This window comes from Ctenocephalides felis, unplaced genomic scaffold (genome assembly GCF_003426905.1).
Source record: "Ctenocephalides felis isolate EL2017-DRISC unplaced genomic scaffold, ASM342690v1 CF-g0.4_SCAFFOLD_01886, whole genome shotgun sequence".
Lineage (NCBI taxonomy): Eukaryota > Metazoa > Arthropoda > Insecta > Siphonaptera > Pulicidae > Ctenocephalides > Ctenocephalides felis.
This window is the reverse complement of record NW_020538040.1, coordinates 10,483,475-10,504,615: the sequence shown is the minus strand read 5'-3', so window position 1 is coordinate 10,504,615 and position 21,141 is coordinate 10,483,475. Positions and strand designations below refer to the sequence as shown.

Genomic DNA, 21,141 nt, shown 5'->3' with positions numbered 1-21,141 from the left:
GGGAAAATTGATGTACAGATTTTATATATATTTGGATAGATGATCTATGTTTTTTGATAGTCCATTGAAAATTGTTTTGTAGTTATTTTTAATAATATATATATATATATATGTAAAATTACATAGTCAATGTAGATTTAGTTAGCTTTGAAGGCATATATGTACAATATTATGGTAGTTAAAATTTAATTTATAAGAATATATCTGCGTTAATATTATCTTATTAACCGCTTGTATGGTGATTCATGTAAATTCTTCGCCTTGTATTTTTTTGTGCTTTTCTTTTGTATATGTAAAATTTGCATTAATGTTTTACAAATTAATGTTTATTATGATTGTAATATCTAGCTATAAGGAGACTGTATTGTTGAAAAAAAAATATTAGACAATATTTTTTGAAAAGATTTAAAATAAAAAATTAGAATTGCGGTGAGCTTAAAAAGATCGTGTATAAAAAAAAAAAAACAATGCACGCAATATATCTTGAAGCAACAATCAAAAGATGAAGTTAATAGATAATAAAAAAAAAACATAAAGCTCACCATAAATATTAATTTGATCAAAAAAGAACATAATTATTTTACGCAAAAATATACAAAAACGAACAATATTTCCTTGAAAAATTATATGTGCTGGATGCTGAGACAAGAAGAAGGAAGCAGAATCTTTGTGTGTGTTCTATTAAGAAATAAGTAAATTTCAATAATAAAAATATCAAGGAAAATTAGGTATGTCTACTGCGGATAAAGAATTATTTATTATTATCATTTTTGTTTAATCATTTTCATACCGAGTTATGTTTTCATTTTTTATTACTGCACTCTTTAATGTTATGCACCAAACTGTTTGTATAGAGGGTGTTGTGGTCTAGAATTTATTATTAAAATTATTATATTATATATTAAAATTATTCTTTTTGATGTTTTCAAATATTTACTATTCAAGAATATGTGTGTAAGAAGATATTACAAAATTTAAATTATTTTTGAAGATATAGGTGTTTGGCCACAATAATCCTCCTCAGTTATTTTCCCCTACGAATTTTAAACGCGTTTTTCTCTCTCTAAACTGTCATTTTCGATATAATACCCACAATTTTTTTTTTACTAGACCGATTTACTTTGGATTTTTAATAAGTCTTTTATTATATCTTCCTTTCAGTTTGAACTACAAACTCATCCTGAAATTTCTATTTTTACTATTTTTAAAAAATTCGTAAATAACAAAAAGACTTGCGCTTTTTTTTTTTGTTTATAGTCGCTATTTTGCGAAAAAACTTTTTTTAACTTGTCCGTAGTTCATATGATTGCGATATTATTCTAGTTTAATAATATATACATATATTTTTCTTCAGATTATTTGGAGAGCTGAAATCATAGGAATGGTGTCCAAAATCTGTTCAGGAGAAAACGTTGACGTTGTTGCAGTTTTCTACTATTTATAAAGAAACTTCAGAATGACAAAAAAATGTGATCTGGAAATTGGGAAGCAAATTTTCACGACTATCTTGAACAAATAAAATTTTAGGAATAAAAATAAGTTTTGAAAATACAAAATATGATCACTGACATTGACAGATTAATGTATAATGAAATTTCTTTTGCAGAATGAATTTCCTTTTAAATCAGGCCCTGGTAATGTATTGGCAGAGTTTGGGTGATGTTCGAAGCGGCTTTCGTACTTGTTTGAATGTCTTAATCTGGTATCATTTGCATAATTAAAGAGACTAAACTAGACGAAATGTACCGAAGATGTCCGAAGACTCTTCCAGGACACTCTTTTACAACGAGCGTCGCTACAAGAATTACATAGAGTTTTAAGTCGCATTTTGCCTCAAGGCAAGTTGCATGAACCTTCCGATGCGTACACATAATCAACTTAATATGAATTGCAATTCAGCTATTTAAGTAAAATGTTGAACTACAGTTAGAAAATAAATATTTCGTTTTATTAAAAATGATTTTGAATTGATATCTTTGATACTGTTAATATTTATAATTGTATTAATTAAATTAATTTGTTCCACACATTTCTTTCATCTATTTCGTGTTCTAAAAATGTTTTTCATTTAAGTGTGGACGTCAACTGCTATCAGTAGCTACATACGAATCAAAGAACATGCAATGCTTCGGCATAGAATCTGATTAAAATCGCTTAAGCAAAAATGAAAATTTTTGCATATATTTACGTTTCAAAGGTTTTTGAAATTTTTGGCATACTATAGAAAAAATGAATTCGTGTCGGGTGCGTTTTTTTGTATAGTGAATAAAATGCCTCTATGCATCTCGGACTAGGTCTTTTGGTTAAGTATGTCGGACTCCATACCGCCTGGGTCAATACCGACTAAAACCTCCGCTTTGCCTTTGCCTCTAGTCCCTACGGAAACCGCCGTTAGACATTACTTCGTGGGGGGAGGATCTAGAATGTTATCATTTTTACCTTGATTTTATACTTATCTTTTAAATGTGTCCTATTCGCGTATACGTGTGTGTGTGTGAATTCGTCCACCGTTATGTTTATTTATCTATGTCGTCCACGATTTCGGGAACACAGGATTATTCAAAAAACATTTCACTTGTATTGATGAGGAGGCGTGCTGATTATCTTTTGGCAAAGGCAGGTCTAGCCATTTCGAATATACGGGGCAAAAATGGTAATTCAGGTTTTGAGAGAACGGAGCGTCCGATTTTAATAACTCAAAACCATTTTACTTGTATTGACAAGATGAAGAACTGATAAAATTTTTGGGAAGGCAGGTCTAGCGGTTTCGGAGATCTAGTGAAAAACGTATTAAATGACATTTTGAGGTCAAAAATGATTAGACATAACCACATCAAATTATCAGATATTTTATGGAGATTTTAATAATACGTATAATTTTTTATTACGTTTCTATGGGTTGCGTACCAATGTTTATCCGATAGACACGACGCGGCGCTTACGCGCTTCGATATTTAGTCTCTAAAACAGCAACGTAAATATTTATAAAAGTCAATTTTTTTCAAAAATTCCAAAATGTTAAAAAAAAATTTAAGCTATTTTAAAATAAAATATGTTTCGGTACGGGAAGTTCCAGCAATTTGCCTCAAGGCACGATGCCATGCACCACCCAGGAGAAGTTTGTTTTCATCAAATAATCCGATTCGCTAATTTTATGTTTTCTCGACGTTTCAAGCCATTCTGAATCGAATGAGATCAAATTTGGAAAAAGTATGTGTGTGCGTGTGCGTGAACAGATTTTTTACCGTAAATTGACGTTTTCTCAAAAGCATCAGCTGGACCGATTTCAAAAATTTAAAGGCCATTCGTTGTATCTCAGTGAGTACTAGCGTTTCTCAGTTTTGTGCGACGATCTGCCAACCCGTTTCTTTGTGAATAGCAGAAAAGTGAAAAATTTTTCGTCCACGTTTTAGCCCGCAATTCTGAACCGATTATGAAAATTCAAAAACCGTTCGAATGATATTGATTGGTAATCGTGCTGATTAGTTTTTGGTAAAGATCGGCCGGGCCGTTTTCTTGTAATAAAGCGTTAAATTTTTTTCGACGATTTTTAACTTCCCGTAGGGTAATTAACTTCCCGTAGGGTAAGTTATAGTAATCGCAAAAAAATCGAAAATGAAAATTTTTATATATCTTTACGTTTCAGAGGTTTGTGAACATTTTGGCATACCTTAGAAAAAATGGATGTATGTGTGTGTGTGTGTGTGTGTGTGTGTGTGTGTGTGTGTGCGTGTGTGTATGTATGTGCGGATACAAATTTTCGTCGACGATTTCGGGAACACGGATCAATCGATTTGAATAATTCAAAAAACATTCGATTCGTATTGATAAGGAGACGTGCTGATTAGTTTTTGGCGAAGGCAGGTCTAGCCGTTCCGGAGATTCGGGGCAAAAAGTGCCGAAAACGGTATCTCAGTTTTTAAGAGAACGGAGCGTCCGATTTTAATAATTCAAAAAACATTTTACTTGTATTGACAAGATAAAGAATTGATCAAATTTTCATAAAGGCAGGTCTAGCGGTTTCGGAGATCTAACGAAAAAAGTAAAAAAAAATGCCATTTGGCGGTTAAAAATGATCATTAGACATATGCACATCAAATTTTCAGATATTTTATAGAGATTTTAACAATAAGTATAAATTTTGTTTATTTTCCTATGGGTTCTGTATCAATGTTTACCCGTTAGACAGCGACGCCGCGCTTACGCGCTTTATATTTTGTCTCTATGCAGTTAAAGCAGTACGATTGCTTTGAAAAACAAGTTCAGATCTTCCAAAATATGTCAAAATAAAGAAAACATTTTTTTTTTTCAAAAAAAAAAAAATTTTTTTAAATTTTTTTTGAAAAAAAAATTAAAAAAAAATTTTTTTTTTTCAAAAAAAAGTAATTTTTTGTCCAATTTATAGTTTCTCAAAAATCTTATTTTTTCGAAGTAAATTTTTTTCAAAAATGTTAATCATTTTTAAAAAAAAATAATAATTTTTGGTACGGGAAGTTCCAGCAATTTGCCTTAAGGCACGATGCCCTAATTGCCTTAAGACAGAATTCCACTTACAGCTAGTTATGATTTTTTTTTTGACGGTAGATACCATAGTCTTATAGATCAATACTACAATATTACGGCCTTACGACAAGTCGTTTAATTTTAAAAAGTCGTCAAAGTTTGCAAAAACTAGTATCGTTTTTTTTTGGCATTTGTTAAAATTAGACCTTTGATCGACTTTTTCTTAAAAACACCTGAACCGATTTCAGAAAATTAAAAGCCATTTGATGTATCTCAATGAGGACTATCGTTTATCAGTTTTGTGTGACGATCTGCCAAGCCGTTTCTTTGTAATTTGCGAAAAAGTGTTAAACTTTTCGTCCACGTTTAAGCTCATACTACCGAATCGATTTTAAAAAATCAAAAACTGTTCGAAAGATATTAGTTGGGAATGATACTGATTAGTTTAAGGTGAAAATCTACCGAGCCGTTTTCTTGTATTCAACTGTTGAAAAAAAAATTTGAGGCGATTTTTATGGAACTTTTTTTGGCGATATATATCGTGGTTTTATAAAACTTACTGAAATATTACAGCCTTACTACAAGTAATTTAATTTTAAAAATTCATCAAAGTTTGAGAAAATGAGTAGAGTTTTTGACGATTAAAAATTGAAATTAGAGGGTTTGGTTGGTATAACGATAGAGTACTTGGTCTTAATGAACATACTGAACCATTAAAGTCCTACGGAAACTGGTTCAATTATAAAAATTATTGATTTATAAAAATTTGCTTTTAGAAAATACTCCAAGTTAACGTGTTCGTTCGTTTTCAATGTGTAATAAATCCACTCGAAATACTTTAAATCACTCATAAATTAATTTATATTTTATTGATTAAGTCAATTATTTACTCATATCGGGAAGTTTATGTAACTTGCCTCAAGGCACACTACACAATACACACAACGGAAATAAAATCGAATGAAAAAATAAAAAAATAAAACACAGTGCTTGCTTTGTTGTACATATTTTATATTTATATATATATATATATATATATATATATATATATATATATACACCTAAGTCTGTTTTTACACGGTCTTTTTGTACACGGTTTTGATATAACACAGTCTGAAAATTGAATATTTTTAATTTTTTTACACGATTTTATTCCATTTAGCACGATTTGAAATTTTATGTACTTAATTTTTTTTGTCAAATTTAATTTTTGCGAAGTATGTTCATATCACAAAAAAGTATTTATGAAAGAAAAAAGTCTGAAACCACCGATAGTATTGATAGTTTGCGAACACTAGCTTAAAGATTTAAGTGAATTTCCCTTTAGCGCGTACAAACAATTTTTACTGGTCAAAGCAAATGTGAATAGCACTAATTTAGGGGATATGCATACAATAAAATTAACTATAAACTATGCTTGTAAAAATAAGCATTATATATTTGATTTAATAAAATAAACATGAATTCTTGTTCTTAAAAATTCTTGTTTTTCACCAATTTTAATAGGTTTTAGAGATTAAGAACAAATCACCCATTTTTGTATAAGATCAATGTCTTTTTTTACACAGTTTTTTTTTTTACACGGCTTCTTCTGGAACCAATCTACCGTGTAAAAACAGACTTAGGTGTATATTATAAATCTCGTTTTCCATCTCATTCAAAAAGAGATGATACGTTTGATTTACTTCAATCCCCCCTCCCCCAACCGAGCAGTCGTCGAGCATCAAACATGGCAGGCCGTGTGTTTTGACAGTTGTCCACAATCTGTTTATTAATTTGTTTCGACCCAAGTTCCACAAAATTTTCAAGTTGTGTACTAAATGATACAAAAAAATTACAAAAGTTATGCAACGTCAAATAGAATCACAGAATGCATTTCTCGATTCCCGATACGCAATTATTTAACTCGAATGGATCGTCGTACATGGTAAATATTGTAATTTATTGATATAAAAAATATGACGAAATTTTGTGAGAATAATAATGGATTGTTTTGAAAGTCTAAGGTATGGGGATTGGTGTAAAGTTGGATATGTTTACAGACATTTATCAGGGGAAAATGTTATTTAATGGAAATGCTTTCTCCTGATATGAGTGGCTTTTGAAAGTTTCTTACTGTATAGGGGAAATACAGGCAAAATGGTATATATAGGAGAAATGACACAGTGGCTTTATTTAAAAATTTTAGTAACTATATGGGATGAGAAAAGCCATAATCACAATCCAGTCAGACGTTGAGCTTCATTGCCACAATCTTTTCCAAATAATCAGTTCAAATGTGTATCATACCATCAGAAGTTTATATTGAGGTAGTTTTGTCATGTACCAGTGATTCAAAACCAATTATTTTTTATTTATTTATTTATTTATATATTATTTTCATATCTCAGTCAGACAGGGGTATCTGGTATGAGAGATTATGAAACAATTTTCTTATTTTATATATATACATATCATTTGTCTATTTCATTATACTACAATATAATATTTATTATAATTAAAATATCTATTCAATCTTCAATTTCCTTATAATATTTCTTTATTTTTCTTTTAAATTTGTCGTCATCATTGGTCATCTTAATATCGTTTGGCAATTCATTATATATTTTACAAGCGCTCAATATTACATTTCCTCACAATTTCTTCTTTCTATTGTCATCTAATTATCAGATGTTGATAAAATTTTGACTATCTTTTCATTTTTGTTTACTTCTGGACAAAATGATATAATGATGCAGAGGACAAAATGATGTAGTACTATTTTGCAAGAACTTCAGGGTAGTTCATTCGAGGCTAAGAAAATAGGATAGTTAAACCTTAATTATTATTGGATTATTTTGAAAGTCTAAGTTATGGTTATTGGTGTAATGTCGGATATGTTTACAGACATTTATCAGGGTAAAATGTTATTTAATGGAAATGCTTTCTCCTGATATGAGTGGCTTTTGAAAGTTTCTCACTGTATAGGGGAAATACGGATAAAATGGTATATATGGGTGAAATGAGACATTGGCTTTATTTAAAAATTTTAGTAACTGTGTGGGATGAGAAAAGCCATAATCCTGTCAGACGTTGAGCATCATTGCCACAATCTTTTCAAAGTAATCAGTTCAAATGTGTATCACACTATCAGAAGTTTATATTGAGGTAGTTTTGTCATGTACCAGTGATTTCAATCAATTATCAGATGTTTGATAAAATTTTGACTATCTTTTTATTTTTGTTCACTTTTGGACAAAATGATATACTGATGCAATGGACAAAATGACATAGTACTATTTTACAAGGTTTTTTCAAAGATAAGAAAATAGGATATTTAATCCTTCTGAATTATTATTGGATTGTTTTGAAAGTCTAAGGTATGGGGATTGGTGTAATGTCGGATATGTTTACAGACATTTATCAGGGGAAAATGTTATTTAATGGAATTGCTTTCTCTCGATATAAATGGCTTTTGAAAGTTTCTTAATGTGTAGGGGAAATCCGGACACAATGGTATATATAGGCGAAATGACACAGTTTCTTTATTTAAAAATTTTAGTAACTGTGTGGGATGAGAAAAGCCATATTCACAATCCTGTCAGACATTGAGCTTCAATCTTTTCAAAGTAATCAGTTCAAATGTGTATCACACTATCAGAAGTTTATATTGAGGTAATTTTGTCATGTAACAGTGATTTCAATCAATTATCAGATGTTTGATAAAATTTTGACTATCTTTTCATTTTTGTTCACTTTTGGACAAAATGATATACTGATGCAATGGACAAAATTACGTAGTACTATTTTGCAAGAACTTCAGAGTAGTTTATTCGAGGCTAAGAAAATAGGATATTTATTTATTTATTTATTTATTTTAAATATATAGCCCACAGATTTCTTTCAAGAGGACTCAAAAATACAATCATTTTACATAATATATATATATACATAATATTTACAAAATATATACAAAATTACAATATATAGTTATTAACATAAAATGCTTAACATAAAATTACATATAATGCAGAATGTAACAATATTATTTATAAACAGAATAAGATCAAATAATGAGATATTAGAAAAAGAAAATAAAAAGGTCAACTTGTGCAGATGGAGATAATTTGATTAGGTGAAGTGTTATGAATATCTATTTCATTATTTATTAAGTTAAAGTTAGAGGACATAAGTAAAATAGGTGAATTTAAGAGAGAATTAGATTTAGGAGTAGGATAATTGAAAAATAATTGTGAACGCGTAGATAGCCTTGGAACATTAAAGGATAGTTGATTAAGAATAAGAGGACAGTCTATAGAATTATTGCAATGTTTAAATAAGAACATAATTGTACAGATAAATCGACATGAGGCAAATGAAGGAGTACCAAATTCTTTTAGTAAAGTGGTCAAAGCCACGTTCAGGGTAAATTTCATATGTTTTATAATAAAGATATTTCAGAAATTTTCGCTGAACCTTCTCTATCGCATCAGAGTTGTTGATTTGATGAGGATACCAAAAAATCGAACCATATTCTAATTTTGAACGTACATTAGAATAGTACATGCAAAGAAGTGCATTCTTAGAATTGAATTGTTTACAACTTCTCAGTATCAAACCTAAAGATTTATGTGCTCTATTGCAAATATCAGTTATATGATCCGTGAAAAACAAACCAGAATCAAATAAAACTCCTAAATCTGAAATTTTATTACATCTATCAAAGCTGGTGTTAGGAATTTGATAATCAAAATGTATTGGAACGCGCTAATGTGAAAAACTAAGAATCTTGCACTTTGATATATTTAAATGTAATTTGTTTTAGACACACCAAGAGTGGAAAGAGTCAAGTTGAGACTGTAATAATAAGCAGTCATCAATAGAATTTATTTTGAAATATAGTTTGAGATCATCTGCAAATAATAAATGTGGACAGCTAATAATTTCAGATATGTCATTAATAGAAATAGTAAATAGTAGTGGACCAAGAATGGATCCCTGAGGAACACCTTAACTGATATTTTCAATATTGCTCAAGAATCCATTAAGATAGACAAACTGTTTACGAATATGAAGATAACTCAAAAATAAATAAGTAAAGAATTAAGACCAATTTTAGATAATTTAGTAAGAAGAATGTTATGATTATTTTTGTCAAAAGCTTTACTGAAGCCAGTGTAAATAACATCAATTTGTCCATTAGTGTCAAGATTCTCAGCTATATATTGTTTACTACAGATTACATTTGTTATCGTAGAATGGGCAGGCATGAATCCATGTTGATTAGTAGAAATTAAAGTATATGGTATTGATACCCTACCATATATAGGTTTTGAGACAACTTTTAGATTGTCTATATATAAGTATTTACAGACTTACATCGGGGTATCTCGAATTTCGAGATTCTTACCTAATTTAAACTTAAATGACTGGACTATAATGTTTACATGGCTGTATGGGATGAGAAAAGCCTGAGAAAAATCACAATCCTGTCAGATGTCACAATCTTTTCGAATTATCTGAAATGTGTATCACACAGTCAAAAGTTTATATTGGGGTGGTTTTGTCATGTTTTTGAGACTTATTTGTAAGTATTTCTATTGAAATCAATGAACTTATGCCAGTACTAGTGGTTTTGATAAGTTATCAAGTGTTTGATAATTTTTTGACTATTTTTTCATTTTACTCAGTTTTGGACAAAATAACATACTTATACAATGACATAGTACTATTTTGCAATTACTACTGCTAAGTTCATTTGAGGCTAACAAAATAGGATATTTAAACCTGTAAAAGGTGATTGGATTTTACCTTCTACTCTAACTACTTCTAAAAACCGACCAAAGGATCCTTTGGTAAAAAGAAGAGACTTGCATTTGTTGCAAAGACCTCTTTTTACGTTCAGAGCTTAACTAAGGTTGGTTACGATGTAGGATTTGTTCCCATTGTTCTAATGCATCATGTGCTTATGTTCCAAAGAGGGCCCAACTTTTGTTTACTTTTGGACAAAATATCATACTTATGGACAACATGACAGTACTATTTTGCAATTACTACTGGGTAGTTCATTCGAGGCCAAGAAATTAGGATATTGAAACTGAAATAGTTTAGGATAGAGTACTAGAGTTATCTATATACTATAGTGGTGTCCATACTAATAGGATATAGTACATAAGGGTGTCCAAATGGCATAACAAGTTGTTGACTTTTAGTAATTCAATCAAATCACTGTGGAATTTTTAATTGCTTAGTTGGCATATTTGCAATGGTAATAAGATGAAAAGTTGATAACCGGATCCATCAATTGAATTAAAAGAAGTTGTAATGTTAAAAGTTTGATGTTAAGACTACAGATGTTTTTATAAAATGTTACGGCTGCTCCAATAATTTACCTAGTGATACTTTTATAAAAGCAGTGGTTGAACATGGGCAACGTAAGGAAATTTCTAATGAATCTGGATGATTAATTTTTTTTGTGAGCGTTTTTCATTAAAGATTTAACAATAAATTTGCTTATATTAGAGATCTACCAACAGTAGAGGAGCCTATCTTTAGATCCACTGATTATATTTCTACGAAATAAAGCTGGGTGGTTGCTGTAACTATTCCTCTACCGAAACAGGAAAAATAGTTCCATAAATGTTGTTTATTATTTTATAATTAATCATTTTCTAGAAAATGTGCGGTGTTGCAACTTACTCCGTGTTATTCACTTACCCCCGAAATCATAAATGTTTTGGTCGTTATTGGCAAAACAGTGATCAAAGTGCTTTTTCACCTACTCATTTGAGGTAAAGGTTTTACTACTTAATAATTTTTTTAGTGGCCGGAAAAAAAATGGTCCGATGATGGCAGGTCTGAAGAATATGATGAATGTTTTATTGGGTCCCATTCAAGCTTCAAAAGCTTTTGGCGATTGACCAAACTAATGTGAGGTCTTGCGTCGTCTTGATGCAGGACTATACCTTGTTGTGGGTCAATTCTGACCTTTCCTAATGAACAACTCCTTTAAAATCTTACCAAACATACTGCATCACCTTTTTCTGGCAAATTTCAGCTTTGCACCTGTTTTGAGCAGGTTCTTCTTTTATGTTTCTTGGGCAATTGCGTATATTGCATTTTTTACATCCCATTTGACATTCCTTGTGACAATTTGCTTCCAAATCTGATAATTTTCAAGACTTTTCAGAGGCGAATCGCGGACGCCAGTGCGACGACACACGCTTCTTTCTATGAGAACCATATATTGAGTTTTGAGGAAAATCCCAGACCTTTTGAGTGGTCATGAACTGTTAAATTTGATAAATTTTTACTCAATGATTTCTTATGTATTTTTATTCGTCGGTTTGCATCAACTAATGCCTTTCTCGCGTCTTTATCAGCTTCAACCGTCCATCTTGGACTTGGTGCATCTTGGACATCAAAATACCAGGAATGATATTTAGCAAACCAATTTTGGCACTGTCGTACTATCAACATGTCATTTCCGTACACATCGATCAATTTCATTTTGCCTTAAACAGTTTTTTACCTTTTCTATAGCAAAAGAGTAAAATATGTCGGAAATGCTGCTTAATTCTTTCCGTATTCAAAGTGCACCATCCAAAAACTACTGCATGTGATTGATTAGATTTTTTTACACACAAACCTTAAAATATAAGTTTTTAAATCATATAATAATTATAGGGTTTAAGTGTGGTGTTAGGTTCAAAAAAATGTAGTTAAATTCTGGTGGTAACGACCGAACTGATTGACGAGTATATTCGTCAAGGGAAAGCTGCAGAATTTTGTGAATTTTGTGTACTCGTCATGCGTATAAAACTATGACCATTGGATATTTAGATATTATCAAATTAGAAAACAAAACATATGTTATTATCAAATTTCAAGATATTTAGAATATTTTGATCCATGCTTATAGTTGTAAGTGGCATTTCGCCTCTATTCTGATGACACAAATCTGTGCGCACAGTTGAATGAACTTAAAAGTATTTATATTCAATGACGTTAAAATACTTTTTTTATATTTAGGGCTTTAACATTCATGTGAACGGTGCCTTTCATTGTATATTAAGATTTAGACAGCTCCATTATCTGCATGATCAGTTACGAAAAGCATATCCAAATAGGCTGCCAATATTTCCCCCAAAAAAGCTATTACCACTATCGTTGACACAGTTGGAGGATAGACGAACACAACTTGAAAGATATCTGCAATTAGGTAAAACCACTCATATTTTGAAATTGTTATTAACAAAATTAAAAAAAAATGTTTTTACAGTTGGACAAGACCCTATCGTTTCCAAAGGGTATCTCCTAAATAATTTTTTGCTGACCGCGCAACATGAATTGGCTGCTGAGAAATCTCGTGAGATCAGCTTGGATATATATCTTCCACATGGTGTTAGAAGGGTTGTCCAAGTTACGTCTACGTGGTCAGCACCAGCAGTCTTAAATAAAGTTTGCGAAGATCTGGGACTTCAAAAAGAGTTTGTGGATAATTTTAGCTTATATCTTGCCAGGATTTTGAAGGATGGAGAACTTGAGCTAGTTAGAAGACTGCAGGCCTTTGAGGCTCCGCATTTATCTTTAAGGTAAGTACTCAGAACAGTAGTGCTTCGACTAACAGGTGACCCGACATACTAGAGTTTTGAGATAGGAGCCGCAAAAGGCGCGATGAGTTGCTTTGACATACGCGCAAAATTCGAGATACGAGCTCGAAAAATATTAATGGAAAAATGAAAATATGAAAAATTTTGTCACTTGTAACAATGAATTTTTTTCATTAAAAAATTTTAAGAAGTGGTGTTTAGTTTTTGGCAAAAGTAGGTCCAGCCGTTTTAGAGATACCGAGCTAAATGTGCAAAAAATAGCACTTTTTGAGAGAACTGAGCATTCGATTTGAAAGATTCAAAAAACTTTCTGCTTGTTTTGACAAAATAATTGCTTCTGGATTTTTTTTTTAACTTCCCGTAGGGTAAGTTATTGTAATGGGCCAAAAATCGGAATTGAAAATTTTTACATTTCTCGACGTTTTGAAGGTTTCTGAACGTTTTGGCATACCTCAGAAAAAATGGATGTGTGTGTGTGTATGTATGTGTGGATACAAATTTCCAGTCACGTTTTAGGGCGCACGGATCAACCGATTTGAATGGTTCAAAAAACATCCGATTCCTATTGATAGGGAAAAGAGCTGATTAGTTTTTGGCAAAGGCAGGTCCAGCCGTTTCGGAGATACGGAGCAAAGAGTGCAGAAAATAGAAATCGTATTTTTGAGAGAACGTAGTATCCGATTTGAATGATCTAAAAAACATTCAATTAGTAATGATTGGGAGAAGTGTTTATTAGTTTTTGGCAAAGGCAGGCCCAGCCATTTTGAAGATACGGAGCTAAATATGTAAAAAATGGCAGTTTTTGAGAGAACTAAGCGTCCGATTTAAATGATTCAAAGAACTTTCTGCTTGTCTTAACAAAATAATCGATTTTGGAAAAAAAATTGTACCATTTTTTTTTTTTTTTTTTTTGTATATCGAAAATATTTATTTTTAATTCTGACTATAGTTGTAATATACTTTACAAATAATTTCAACTCTGCAATTCAGTTTATATAATATTTATAAATATTAGACAATGTTACAATATTTATAATAATCTATTTGAAAACATTCAGTATCCTCGAACATTTCGTTACGGTACGGGAAGTTCCAGCAATTTGCCTTAAGGCACGATGCCACCCACCCCACTAGTTCAATTTTTTTTTACGAACGAATTCAACTCGTATGTCGGGGGTGCCCCTGTATATTGCATGCAAAAATATTTTTTAGCAACTGTAAGTAATACGAAATGTTTTATTGTTTTTAGACAGGTTCACAAAGACTGTAATGTGCATTTAAGGAGATCATATTGGGATGCTGTATTAGATGATAGGATTTTATCTTCAAATGTAGCTCTAGGTTTGCTATACGTTCAAGCAGTGGGGGATGTTGAACGTGGGTGGATCACCTGTAAAGATACGGCTACTTTAACTCATCTCGAGGAGTTGCAAAATGGCGGATTTACTAAAGAGGTGAATAGATTATCATAATTTAATTTTCTTCAATTTATCAATATAAATAAAATTGTGTCTGTTTAACCCTAACTCCTCGGCACCGATTAAAAAACAATCTACTAGCTACTCGGTGCTGCATTTTGACGAAAACGTATTTGCTTTGATATTATTGTGTATTTTATGGGATTTGTTTGTTATGAATTTGTGGACACTGAAGAATATACATTTACAGTAATATCTAAATTTATTTTTTGCAGTATATTAATGTTAAAAAGCAATTTTCCAAAAGCATACCGGGTTGATACCACTATTGTTGCAATTTACTTACTTCATCTCGGTCTTTTTTTATGAAAAATTTTCGTTACGCATTCTTTGGTCGTTTTATCGTATTTAGGAAAAAAAAATTCAATAAAAAAGTGTAAAAAATAACTGATAGTAAATTTTGAAAAGATAACACTGTCCGGTTTCTGCATAGATTTATTCTAAGAATTAGTAACGTTTTAAACTCATGGGCCACATTTAATTTTTTCAATTTCATGGTGGGACAAACTTATTAATAATTTCAAAATCATGGTATATACTAATAAACATGGTATTAAAATGCAATATTATAAGAATAAACAAATTAAATTGTTTTTTCCTACAATAAATATCGGTAGATTGGATTTTTAATTTTTTAGTACAACACCCATTGATATGATTAAAAAAAAGTCAAATACAGTAGAACTCCAATTATCCGAATTAATGGGGACCGGGACCGATTCGGATAATCAAATATTCGGATAATCAAATATTCGGAGTTTTTTTTTAAAATTGCCATTGGAGAGAAAAAAAGTTACGTTTTGATATTGCACTATTTTTTTATTGAATTAAATGAAAGAAACATGATATTTTCACATGTTTTAAATATAAATAAAATGTACTTATGTACAAGTTTAGAAATAAAAATCATTGTTTTGTAAACATCTCCGTCAAATCAAAACAAACAATGTGCCTACACTGGCTTTGCTGGTGGATGAATAATAGCGCACTTAGACCTTTTTTGGACAATTTTTTTTTCTGAAAGTGATTCGGATAATCGGCGATTCGGATAGTCGGAGTTCGGATAATTGGAGTTCGGATAATTGGAGTTCGGATGATTGGAGTTGGGATAATTGGAGTTCTACTGTATCTCTAAAAACATGTGAAGGCCAAAAGTGCTGTTTTTTGGACTAATAAGCCCAAGAAATAAATAGTACACTAAATATTGTAAATAAAAGAATTGTTCAATAAATCTAATACAAAAAAACTGAAAATAGCTATTAAAATAAAAACGCAATATCTTTTTTGTTAAATTTTACGCGAACAGCTAGTATATTACATAATCCAATGGAGTTTATAAAATATATCTCACCATTACAGTACCTGCATAAAGTAAGGGATTTACCTACATACGGCAGCCTACGATTTCTACCCTGTGCCTGTGATTATCCGGAACCTGGAAATATTTCCACGGCCACGTTTTCTCCTCGAACTATAACAATAGTTTCTAATACAAAGTCAGTTATCCGCAAGAAGAATGGCGAAAGGAAATGTGAGACATCAATTTTCCCAGTGACCAGAATCAGGTGTTGGAGGTTGACGTCGGTGCATATAAATGTGAGTTGTAAATATTAGTTCAATTTTATATTATATTATTGATATAATTGATATAGTTTTGTTTTTTAACCACGCTCGTATCTCGAAGCGATTTTTTCCATATTAATATATTGAAATTCCAATGATTTATACCAGCACTGTGGTTTTTGTTAAGTTTTATAAATATTAAAAACTAATTGGTTTTGGTATTTTGCCTTGAGGCAAGTTACATGAACTTTCCGATATGTGTAAATAATCGACGTAATCAATAAAAAATAAATTAATTAATGAGTGATTAAAAGTATTCCGAGTGAATTTATTACACACCATTGAAAACGAACGAACACGTTAAGTCGGAGTATTTTCTAAAAGCAAATTTTCCAAAATCAATAATTTTTGTAATTGAACTTTGTAGGACTTTAATGGCTTAATGTGCTCATTAAGACCAAGTACTGTATCATTATGCCATGTGAATTGTCTAATTTTAATTTTAACAAATGTCAAAAAAACTACTCATTTTCTCAAACTTTAATGAATTTTTAAAATTAAACTATTTATCGTAATGCCGTAATATTTCAGTAAGTTCTATAAGACCATGCTATATATGGTCAAAAAAAAATCCATAAAAATCGGCTTAATTTTTTTTTCTACAGTTAATTACAGGAAAACGGCTCGGCATATTTTCACTTAAAAGTAATCAGTATCATTCCCAACTAATATCTATCGAACGGTTTTTGATTTTTTAAAATCGATTCGGTAGTATGAGCTTAAATGTGGACGAAAAGTTTAACACTTTTTCAAATTACAAAGAAACGGCTTGACAGATCGTCGCACAAAACTGACAAACGATGGTCCTCATCGAGATACATCAAATGGCTTTTAAATTTCTGAAATTGGTTCAGGCCTTTTTGAGCAAATGTCGATGAAAGGTCTAATTTTGACAAAATCCCAAAAAAACGATACTAATTTTTGCAAACTATGAAGAATTTTTAAAATTAAACGACTTGTCGTTTTGCCGTAATATTTTAGTATGATCTATAAGACATCGTCGAAAAAACATTTTTAACGCTTTTTGAATTTTCAAAATCGATTCAGAATTCCGGGCTAAAACGTGGACGAAAAAATTTTCACTTTTCTGTGATTTACAAAGAAACGGCTTGGCCGATCGTCGCGCAAAATTGATAAACGCTAGTCCTCATCGAGATACATCGCATGGCTTTTAAATTTTTGTAATCGGTGTATTATCCGTTTTTGAGAAAACGTCAATTTACGGTAAAAAATCTTCACGCACGCACGCACACACACATACTTTTTCCAAATTTGGTCTCATTCGATTCAGATTGGCTTGAAACGTGGAGAAAACATAAAATTAGCGAATCGGATTTTCTGATTAAAACATAAATTTCCCTTCGGGAAGTTAATAACCGAAAAATGGTCACAGTTAGCCAAAGCTCCAGGTTGTACTCATAAGCTCATTACTTTCAAACTGCATCGGATTTTTTTTTAATTACATATTTTACCACTAATAAATATTTTCAGGATGACGACCTATCAGCATCAAGTTCAAACGACGAGTTAACTCCTGGTGATTCCTCGACTTCGAAAACTTACACCCCTCGCAATCTATTTCCACCAGACTAGATTTCTCATTCGAGTTCCTAGTATCGAAGGATAACTTGAAATGGATTACATTATCAAGTGACCAAGCTGCCCTGATGTCATCCAGCTTACAGTCCATTGTAGATGAATTAGTTGTAAAACGAGTGAATAAGGACGAACCTGTTGCTGAATCTGTTCCTAAGGGTGAAGACGGTGATAGTGGAAAATTTATGAACTGGTGTTATCTAAGTAGGGATAGGGGGCTCATAAAGTTTAATCCTAGTAAGTCTGATGGTAAGAAAGCAGCGAGGAGAACTAGCAAACAGGAACAGAAGAAAAGCAGTACCACTGTTCTATTTCGTTCAGAGAGGGCTGCAGTTCAAAATGAAGCATTCGAGGGAATAGGGGATGACGATTTGTAATCTGCTTTGTGTGAATCTATATTGTATTTTTTATATATGAAGAAACGCTAACTAATAAAAAGAAACTATATATTATATTTTAATAATAAAATTTTTAAGGTATATTGTTTTTATATAATTAAATTTTATATTTTACTATTCCAATATGAAATGACATTATTTAAATCTAACTGTTAGGTTATTTTAATAAATTTTTTATAAATGAATGCATTGTTGTTTAGTCTCTAATTTTTTTTATTATAATAGATTTTCTCTTCCTCTTAACAAATATTATAGTCCAGTCATTTAAGCTTAAATTAGGTAGAATCTCGGAATTTGAGATATCCAGCTGTAAGTCTGTAAATACTTGTATATTGACACCCTAAAAGCTGTCACAATACCTACATATGGTACGTACACTCTACCATATGTAGGTTTTGAGACAACTTTTAGGAGTCAATATACAAGTATTTATAGACTTACAGCTTGGTATCTCAAATTCCGAGGTGAACTTCCTATAATGACTGCACTATTATTTGTTCATAAGACAATACTTTTCATCATAAATATTCCTGGGATATTTACAAATCATCATGTATGAGGATATTTACAAATCATCATAAGTGGTGGAGCTTCAGTATTGCAACTACATGGTTCCGGGTTCTATTCTCCGATACTAAGTGACATCAAGTAGTAGTGATATTCATTTACACTTGAAAATATAGATATATTTCCATGTGTAAGTAGCCCTTCTGGGCATTATTGTGAAGAGTGAAAAGAGAAGCATTGGTTTGCCTTGTAATAAAAATATAACAAAAATATAATAGCACAACCATTGGGTTGCCTTGTAATGAAAATATTTATATAAAAAATATAATAGAAAAATTATGAGCCGATTTTTGAACTTTTGTCGACGGTTTCTCAAAAACGGCTCGACCGTTTTAACCGAAAAATTTAAGGTTTTGATAAAACTTTATACAACGATAGATTCCGTAGTCTGAAATAACATACTAAAATATTATAGGCCTACGATAGGTTGAATTATGAGAATTCATCAAAGTTCGTCGTACGCTTAAGATATTCTAACAAGTATCTATGCCGAAGCATATGCACGTTCTGTGGTGTTTCGTAGGTAGCTACTGATTGCAGTTAACGTTTATACCAATAAACATTTTTGACCGCCAAATGGCATTTTTTAAACTTTTTTTTATTGAGAGTTCATAAATTGCATTTAAATGTTCGACAGTATCGACAGTATGGAATTTGATGATTGACGATTTGTATGATTGAAAAAAACATTCGATTTGTAATCGATCGCAAGGCGTTTTTGCAAAAGGCAAAGGGTGTAAAAATGGTCCTGCAAAAAGTATCAAAATTTAAGAAAAATCTATTACAAAAATTTGAGAATATTTCGAATTTTTTTAAAAAGATGGAATATTTTCAAAACTTTCTAAATTCTCAAAAAAATTTCTCATTTCTCAAAATCCATTTTTTCAAAAATTCCAAAAAATATTCAAAATTTTAAAGAAAATTTAAAATTATCAAAAAATCTAATTAAAAAAAGAACAAATTTCTACTTAATACACACAAGTTGTTTGTAGAATATTTAATACCGTACGGGAAGTTCCAGCAATTTGCCTTAAGGCACGATGCCATACACCACTAGTTCAAATTCAAATGATGCAACTGAACAAAATGCATTCTGTCAGGTGGTAACACTGTATTGAATTTGACAGCTGTCAGAAGGTTATGTTATGTCTTCAATGTCCTCGATCGAATTGCGAATTGTACGAATGTTGTTATTTTTTAGTTTCTGATCGAAAAACATGTTATGAATTGAGTTTGGAACTGTGTGAAAGTTCTAGTAAGTGACATATTTATACGTTGACATGGGAAAAGTTTAATATTGTTTTAAAAAAGTTTAATATGTCAGGCAAAATGGGCATCGCTGAATTACATGACGATTTTAAATCTTTTATGGAAAAAGACACCAGAGGCTCCCAACTGGGCATATATTCCGCAGCAGGATTGGCTTTTGCTGTAGCTGTATATAAAATCAGACCTTTTTCCTTGTACACAAAACCAAAACAAATCCCTAAGAAATTCATAGCTGAAAGGGTACAACAAAAAGGAGAAGTTGCACAATTCGAGCCTACTAAAAACGTCCTATTAGTAAAACACCATCCACCAATTCGTGTTCCATTCCTACACTGGGGTAATCCAGGGCTACCTGTTAGAATATTAGGCGTTGAGCTGTCCGGCAACGCTACAAGTTGGCTGCAAACAATTGTGTCAGGCCGTAAAATTAAATTTGTTCCAGTTAGTACCGATAAAGATTATGTTAATTGTATTGTTACTATGGAACTTAAATCACCTAACAAGAAAAAATCTTTTGAGACTTTAAATATCGGAGAATACCTCGTCCGAATTGGCTTTGCCAAGGTAAGTCAAATTGAAGACGCTCTTACTAAAGACAAGTTAACTAAAAGTTATAAAAACGGACTTCAATCAGCCCAACTGGAAGCACAACGAAAAAAAATGGGCATTTGGACAAATGTTTCTGGTAATGTTAAATTAGTTACAAGAATACAATGGTTTTTGTTAGATAAATTGAGCCAGGTTTATCAATTTTTAATCTCAAGAAGTAAAAAATTGGCTGTGACTGGAAAATGATAACACTTAATAAAATACTTATGAAGTAGTTTTATTGCCATTTATGAATTGACCCAACGGGTAGATTATGAATTAATTATTAAAATTTTATTAAAATTGTATAAAGTTGTATTAATTATATTAATAAAAATATTGTTAATAAATAGTACTTTGATTTAGTAACAACCATAGTAAAAAACATACATAAATATATACATTTGTATAAGTATATATAAATATATATATATATATATATATATATATTTTTTTTATAATATGCAATTTTGATAATATAGTATTTTAGCGGTTTTGCATCACATGCTAAATATAAATCTGGCACAC

The 21,141-nt window shown here is 31.0% G+C and overlaps 2 protein-coding genes across 3 annotated transcripts; both read left to right on the top strand.

Annotated features, from left to right (window-relative positions):
• Positions 1–6,230: 6,230 nt before the first annotated feature.
• On the top strand, positions 6,231–17,920 carry LOC113377317 (sorting nexin-17). The gene is made up of 6 exons (XM_026617589.1): positions 6,231–6,430; positions 12,514–12,703; positions 12,764–13,076; positions 14,344–14,548; positions 15,932–16,168; positions 17,687–17,920. The coding sequence occupies exons 1-6, from the start codon at positions 6,374–6,376 to the stop codon at positions 17,786–17,788; spliced, it is 1,104 nt and encodes a 367-aa protein (XP_026473374.1). The 5' UTR covers positions 6,231–6,373; the 3' UTR covers positions 17,789–17,920.
• Positions 17,921–19,891: 1,971 nt separating this feature from the next.
• On the top strand, positions 19,892–20,876 carry LOC113377531. 2 transcript variants are annotated; one of them, XM_026617881.1, is made up of 2 exons: positions 19,892–20,011; positions 20,081–20,876. In XM_026617881.1, exons 1-2 carry the CDS (start codon positions 19,897–19,899, stop codon positions 20,818–20,820), a joined length of 855 nt encoding a protein of 284 aa, XP_026473666.1. In that variant the 5' UTR covers positions 19,892–19,896; the 3' UTR covers positions 20,821–20,876. The 2 variants fall into 2 exon arrangements, with proteins under 2 accessions (XP_026473666.1, XP_026473667.1); XM_026617882.1 differs by having other exon boundaries at positions 19,915–20,011; positions 20,068–20,876.
• Positions 20,877–21,141: the final 265 nt, after the last annotated feature.

Excerpts from the sequence above, each read along its gene's own strand:
- LOC113377531 (XM_026617881.1), top strand. The coding sequence starts at position 19,897 with ATGTTATGTCTTCAATGTCCTCGATCGAATTGCGAATTGTACGAATGT. Across the intron at positions 20,012-20,080 it reads GGAACTGTGTGAAAGTTCTA|GCAAAATGGGCATCGCTGAA; the intron begins GTAAGTGACATA and ends TTAATATGTCAG.
- LOC113377317 (XM_026617589.1), top strand. The coding sequence starts at position 6,374 with ATGCATTTCTCGATTCCCGATACGCAATTATTTAACTCGAATGGATCG. Across the intron at positions 14,549-15,931 it reads ATGGCGGATTTACTAAAGAG|TACCTGCATAAAGTAAGGGA; the intron begins GTGAATAGATTA and ends TCACCATTACAG. Across the intron at positions 16,169-17,686 it reads TGACGTCGGTGCATATAAAT|GATGACGACCTATCAGCATC; the intron begins GTGAGTTGTAAA and ends AAATATTTTCAG.